The sequence below is a fragment of the Mandrillus leucophaeus genome, unplaced genomic scaffold (assembly GCF_000951045.1).
Source record: "Mandrillus leucophaeus isolate KB7577 unplaced genomic scaffold, Mleu.le_1.0 Scaffold541, whole genome shotgun sequence".
NCBI lineage: Eukaryota > Metazoa > Chordata > Mammalia > Primates > Cercopithecidae > Mandrillus > Mandrillus leucophaeus.
In genome coordinates, this window is record NW_012105820.1 from 826,980 (window position 1) to 832,829 (window position 5,850).

The 5,850-nt window shown below is 56.1% G+C and overlaps 1 protein-coding gene across 1 annotated transcript; it reads right to left on the minus strand.

Annotated features, from left to right (window-relative positions):
- Window positions 1–2,471: 2,471 nt before the first annotated feature.
- On the minus strand, window positions 2,472–4,377 carry LOC105552056. The gene is made up of 5 exons (XM_011997557.1): window positions 4,233–4,377; window positions 3,600–3,750; window positions 3,450–3,483; window positions 2,866–3,366; window positions 2,472–2,675 (listed from the first exon to the last, which is right to left on the minus strand). The coding sequence occupies exons 1-5, from the start codon at window positions 4,375–4,377 to the stop codon at window positions 2,472–2,474; spliced, it is 1,035 nt and encodes a 344-aa protein (XP_011852947.1).
- Window positions 4,378–5,850: the final 1,473 nt, after the last annotated feature.

Sequence of the window (5,850 nt, forward strand, 5' to 3'; positions counted from 1 at the left end):
CGCGGCCCAAACTGGGCTCGGGGAGCGGCCTCATGACCGCTGCAAAGACGTGTTCTCAGCTCGAAGAAATCTAAAAACCCCAGGAAAATTGCGAACGCCACGAACACCTCCCCACCGAAAGCTACGAAACCCCCTCCATGGACCACCACGAAACCCCAGTGGCTGAACACCTCGGAACCCCGACCACCAACCTCCTCCCGAGGCCCCAGGTAGGACAGCCTGTATACTCGGCACCGAATCAGGGGCCTCGGGACTGGGGGCTGCTTGGGTGGGAGCGAGAGGAAGCCCTCGGGGGCGGGCGTGCGGGGAGATACTGGCGCCCTGGGACTTCCTTCTCCAGGCTGGGGCCTGGCCTCCAGACGCCTGACCCCCCACCAACCCCTTTATATTGAGAGGGGCCTCAACTCCTCCTCATCCCCTCAGTGAAAACAATAAAGACAAATCTCTGTTGCTTCAGTGACTTCTGTGGGCCGGGGAGGGACCAGTTCTTCGACAGAGAAGGGGAACCCTGGAGTTCCTGCTGTGGGAGAAAAGGACCTCAGCTGTGAGGTGGAGGGGTCCTCCCCTCGCTCCCCAGCAACCTTCTCCCAGCAGGATTGGCAGGGGGTGGTTGGTGGGGGGGGGGACTCCAATGCAGAGGGAGAGGGAGGGCAAAGGTGAGAGAAGCTGGAACCTTAAAGGAGGGCTTCAGCTCGACACACCCGCAGTCCCACCTCGCCCAGGTTTCTACCAAACAGCCCAGCTTGGGCTGTCAGAGTTGGCACAGGAACAAGAAGAGGTGCCTTTGCCCCTCAGCATGCAGAGTATGGGGGGCCGCCTTTGCCTCCTGGACTTCTGAGCCCTTCTAGGGTGAGCAGAGCAGGGGAAGGGGTGGACCTGGCCAGGGCCTGTCCCTGAGAAGCTGGGTGTGAGGGTGGCGCTCTCTCTTCTGGGGGCTCCCATGGCCATCAGAGAGGCTTGGTGGGGGCAGAGCCCTGTGCCCTGATCCTACTCTCACATCCAGGTATGTCTTCAGGGTGCGAACTCCTGGCCCTAGGAAGTATCCACACCTTTCCCCATTCACACCCCATCCCCTTAAGCTGCCAGAGAAAATGCTGGGACTTCAGGCTCCCTTATTCAGACTCAAACCATTCTCTTGCGGAAGCCATCTCTCTATCCAGACACCCCTTGGATTTAAGAATCAACCTGAGGTTGGGCACAGTGGCTCACACCTGCAATCCCAACACTTTGGGAGGCTGAGGTGAGCAGATCATTTGAGCTCAGGAGTTTGAGACCAGGCTGGGGAACATAGCAAGACCCTGTCTTTATAAAAATAAAAAAAATTAGCTGAGCATGGTGGCATGTGCCTGTAGTTTCAGCTACTTGGGAGGCTGAGGCAGGAGGATCGCTTGAGCCCAGGAGGTGAAGGCTATGGTGAGCTGTGCTCATGTCACTGCACTCCAACCTGGGTGACAGAACAACACCCTGTATCCAAAGACAAACAAAAAATCAATTTGAGCCAAGCAGCTGCATCCTCTTAAAGCTCTTTGTCTTTTAGGACCTGGTTCTACTTCCAGGTCATTTGCACACACCAGATTGAGTCAGGACTTGAGGGGAAACACAATTGTGGTGTCATTTCCATGGGATCTGTGCAAGGTGCTGAGCCCAGGAAAGTGGATGCCTCATCCTCCAAACGCATAACCCCATCCCTTCAGGCCAAGTGTGTAGGGGAGGCAGGAGAAGCCATTCTAGGAACCAGACACATTCTAGTTCCCTTACTTCTCCCGTGTACACACACGCACACACACGCATGCACGTGTGCTCTGTCCCCACCTATTCAGGATGCCTGAGAAGGGCCAGGAAGACAGGTGCACTGGGACTCCGAGCAGTCCTCCCTGAGGCAGGATCCATGTCCTCGCCCTCCCAGAGCTGGAGTGTGGAATCCACAGATTGGACTCATGGCAGTGGCTGGAACTCTCAGCTAATCTAGCCTCCTCCCCTTCCACAGCAGCTTGAATACCTCCTGTGCCCGGATTTCGCTACCTCTCTGGACAGCCCATTCTCTCCAAATTTCTGGACAGCAGCTCAGGCCCCTAGATGCAGCCGTGACTGCCATAGCACCAGAATTGTGCCTCTGTGCTGGGCTGATCCCCTACCCCCATGCCAAGGATGCTTTCATATCACATTTTGGTGCTCCTGCTGCCTCAGCCACAGGAAAGCACTGGTGCACCTGGGGCAGGGTTGTCATGGGGCTGAATTGGGAGGGTCTACAGGTGCTGAACTGGGAAGAGTCAAGCTCAAGACTGCCACTTCACAGGTTGCCGAATGACCATAGAGGAGTCCCTGCCTTCCTCTGGTCACAACTTGTCCCTCTGTGAAGTGGAGAGGATGAGCTGAGTGACTGATGACCCCATGGACGTTCTGGATGATTCACAAGCACAGCCTGCTTTCCCCGTTGCCTCTGCCCTGCCCTCCCCTTTCTCTCCATGCATTTAGCTCTTCCTGCTGCCCTGCACCAGGAGTCCACAGAGACACAGGGATAGACCGTGGCTTTGACTTGCTTTATTGAGCCTGTGCGGGAACAAGGAGCCAGTTTCGGCCAGAGCCAACAGTGCGGAGGGGAGAGCTGGGCTGGCACTGCCCATGGAGTGGTAGGAGGCAGGAGGTAGCGTCACAGTTCCAGCAGGCTGAGCTCCCTGTGAGGACAGGGTGGAACATGGCAGTGTGCGGGGCAGGCCTTGTGCCGTCAGGAGGCCTTAGGCCAGCCCTGGGCTCCTGTTCTCCCTCTTCCACCCCCCACCACACCTTTTTAAGCCCTGATTCAGTCCCACCATCCCCATTTCAGCCCCAGGGAGCTGGACAGACAGGGCAGGGAGTCAAACTCACCTGAGGGCAGCAGCATGGGAGGACCCCGCTCTGAGAAGGCCAGCGTGTCCTCTTTGTCTCTTTCCCTATACATGGAAGTCCTGTGCCCAGGTGCCAACCCACCTGTTTCATATCCGCTGGTAGGCACCCACTTGCCCAGGGCACATGGGCCCAGGCCTGGTCAGCACAGAAGCTCTGTTTCCCCAAGAGTGGCCTGGAAGGGGCTGGAGCTGGAGATGGGGCTTGGGCTGGGGATAAGGTGTGGCCAGGAAAGTGGAGTGGGCCCAGGGTCCCAGGGGCTGGGGTCTCTCTCCCTGTCCATGGCACATGCCTAGGCTTGGTCAGCATGTTGATGTATCTGTGGAGCTCAGCTGCATACTGGGCCATCTGCTCTGGCGTGGCATTGCCCCCTGGGTACAATGGCTCCAGCGGGGCTCCCCGGGCACCCAGCAGTGGCTGCAGCAACAGAGCCACACAGGTGGACAGGAGCAGCAGGGAGAGGCAGCAGCGTGCAGCAGCCATCTGGGGAGCAAGCAGAGGGGAGGTGGAGGCGGAAGAGCCTGCGCTGCAGATTTTCCTATGCCCAGGAAGCAGGGCCCATCTACCCAGCCCCTTAGCCCATCATCCATTTCTCCAAGCCTGGGACAGGAGGGCAGAGAAAAGGGCCACTCTGAGCTGTCTGCTCCACCTCCTAGACACTGCCTTGGAGGCATGGAGAGCCCGTCCTGTGAGCAGCCCAGCAGCCAGGTCCTCACAAGTTAGAAAAGTGTAGCAGAGAAAATGGGGACATGAGTCCTGGAGACACATGTTTCATGACATCCAGGGCCTCGTGGCTCGGAGGCAGCAGTAGATAGTGGGAAATAAGGGCACACCAGGTCACCCCCAGGGCGCGGGACACGGAATGAACTGGGGAAGCAAAGGACAGAAATCCATGGCCTTGTGGGTCTGGCCCTCCACTCATCTGTAGAGACAGACATGGGTCCTGGAGAAGACACTGTTGCCCATGTCATCCTGCACAGACCGGCACAGACACACAGGGACACATTCCAGTTCACAGCCACGCACACGAGTGCGCACACACACTTGTCATCAGATGGCTTCTAGCGCGACAGGTCTGTCCAGATGCAGAGCAAGAGCCAAGCAGGACCTTAGACCTTCAAAGGCCCCTGGCCCTGCAAAGCACCAACTCCTTCCCTCCATCCCAGGCCCCAGCCTGGGGGAGTCCTCCAGAGCCCCAAGCAGGCTGAGCCCCACTTACCCAGAGTCAGGAATAAACAGTCACTGGACCAAGCAAGGACAGGTCCCTGCCCTCGGCTGGGCTGCTTCATAACCCTCAGTCCCCTAGAGTCCTCGCCTCCTGTCAGCCTCTCTCACTCCACAGCCCTTACCCACTCCTCCCACTGTCTCCCTGGTACTCCCAACGCCAGTACTGGGGCCAGAGATGGGAGGGGGACAGGGCAGTGCTGGGGGTGCCAGACTAGCAGCATAGTCGATAAAACTGGACCACAGCAAAAGTCTCCTGTGGGCCCCCATCGCTGACACCCCTTCCCTTTGGGCACTAGAGCAGGCTTGGTTCAAGAAAGATGGAGTTCTGGGACTTCAGGATGACTGAAAGGTTTTGGTCACAGGCCTTGGAACTGGCCCTCCCATCTCCCAAGGATCAACTGAAATCAAACGGATTCTCTCGGGACAGAAGATTGAGGCTGCAGCTGGAGCCTCCAGGAAGAAGAATGGAAACTCAGGCCATCCTTTGCAGTTTGGAACTAGAACAAGGTGGGAACAGGGAAGGGGCCTCAGGTCCTCAGGCAAGGTGGAAAGGAGTGGGGTGCCAGGTTTGGAGAAAGCTGTTTGGTGGGTACATAGGATACAGAATGAGAACTAATGTGCCTGGGTTCAGGGGAAAGGTTGAGGGGGTGCCAGTTTCTGGGAGCCATCCCAGAGCCCCCATTCCAGGGGAGTGCTAAAAACCAGCATCATTTATAAAGCCTCACCCTTTTTCCAAAGTGCTCCCAGCTCAGTCACCTCACTAAATCCCTACAACAACCCACTTTACAGATTCAGGGGCCAAAGTCTGCTCAGAGATGTCAAGTAACTGGCCCCAGACCACACAGCTAGTCAGTGAGAGATCCGGGGTTTGGAACAAAATCTAACTCCAAAGTCTAACTCCAAACCTGAACTGTATTTTTTTCTAAGTGGGAGTGTCAAAGTATTGGCATAATTTCCAACTTTTTTTGCTGAGAAACCTGAGGCTCACAGAGGTAAAGAGGCTTGCTCAAGATCTCATAGCTACCTAGGTCTCCAATTCTGGCTTAGATTCTCAACCCACTAATCCATCCCCACCAGAATCCCCCCGAGTCTCCCCTGCCCAGCGTCTCTTCCCAACCCCAAGTCTCTTCCCCTGCTCAGGCCAAGGTGGTAACTGACGGTGTCTGAATGACATGGTGACACCCAAGTAGGGAGCAAAGGACTTCTCACTGCTGACGTTCTGCTGTCCCAGATCAGGACACCAAGAAGTTGGTGGGGGGACTGTTGGGGAATAGGGTGCTGGAGGTGAAACTCCAGGGATCTGTTAGGGTGAGCTCAGAGTCAGACAGACCTGGGTCCAAATACTGGCTCTGCTATTGCCTGGCTGAGCCAGGGAATGTAATTTCTTTAGCCTCTCCGAGCTTCACTTTTCCTCTCTGTAAAATGAGCTCATCAAGTCCATCTCAAGATAAGCAGAATAAAGGAAGGCTCAGCGAACATCAGTGTTCTGCCTTGATCTTCTCAATTTTTTTCTTTTCTTTTTTTGAGATGAAGTCTCACTCTGTCACCCAGGCTGGAGTGCAATGGCACGATCTTGGCTGACTGCGACCTCCGCCTCCTGGGTTCAAGCAATTCTCCCAATTAACCACCTGTGTAGCTGGGATTACAGGCACGTGCCACCACAGCCGACTAACTTTTTATATTTTTGGTAGAGATGGGGTTTCACCATGTTGGCCAGACTGGTCTCGAACTCCTGACCTC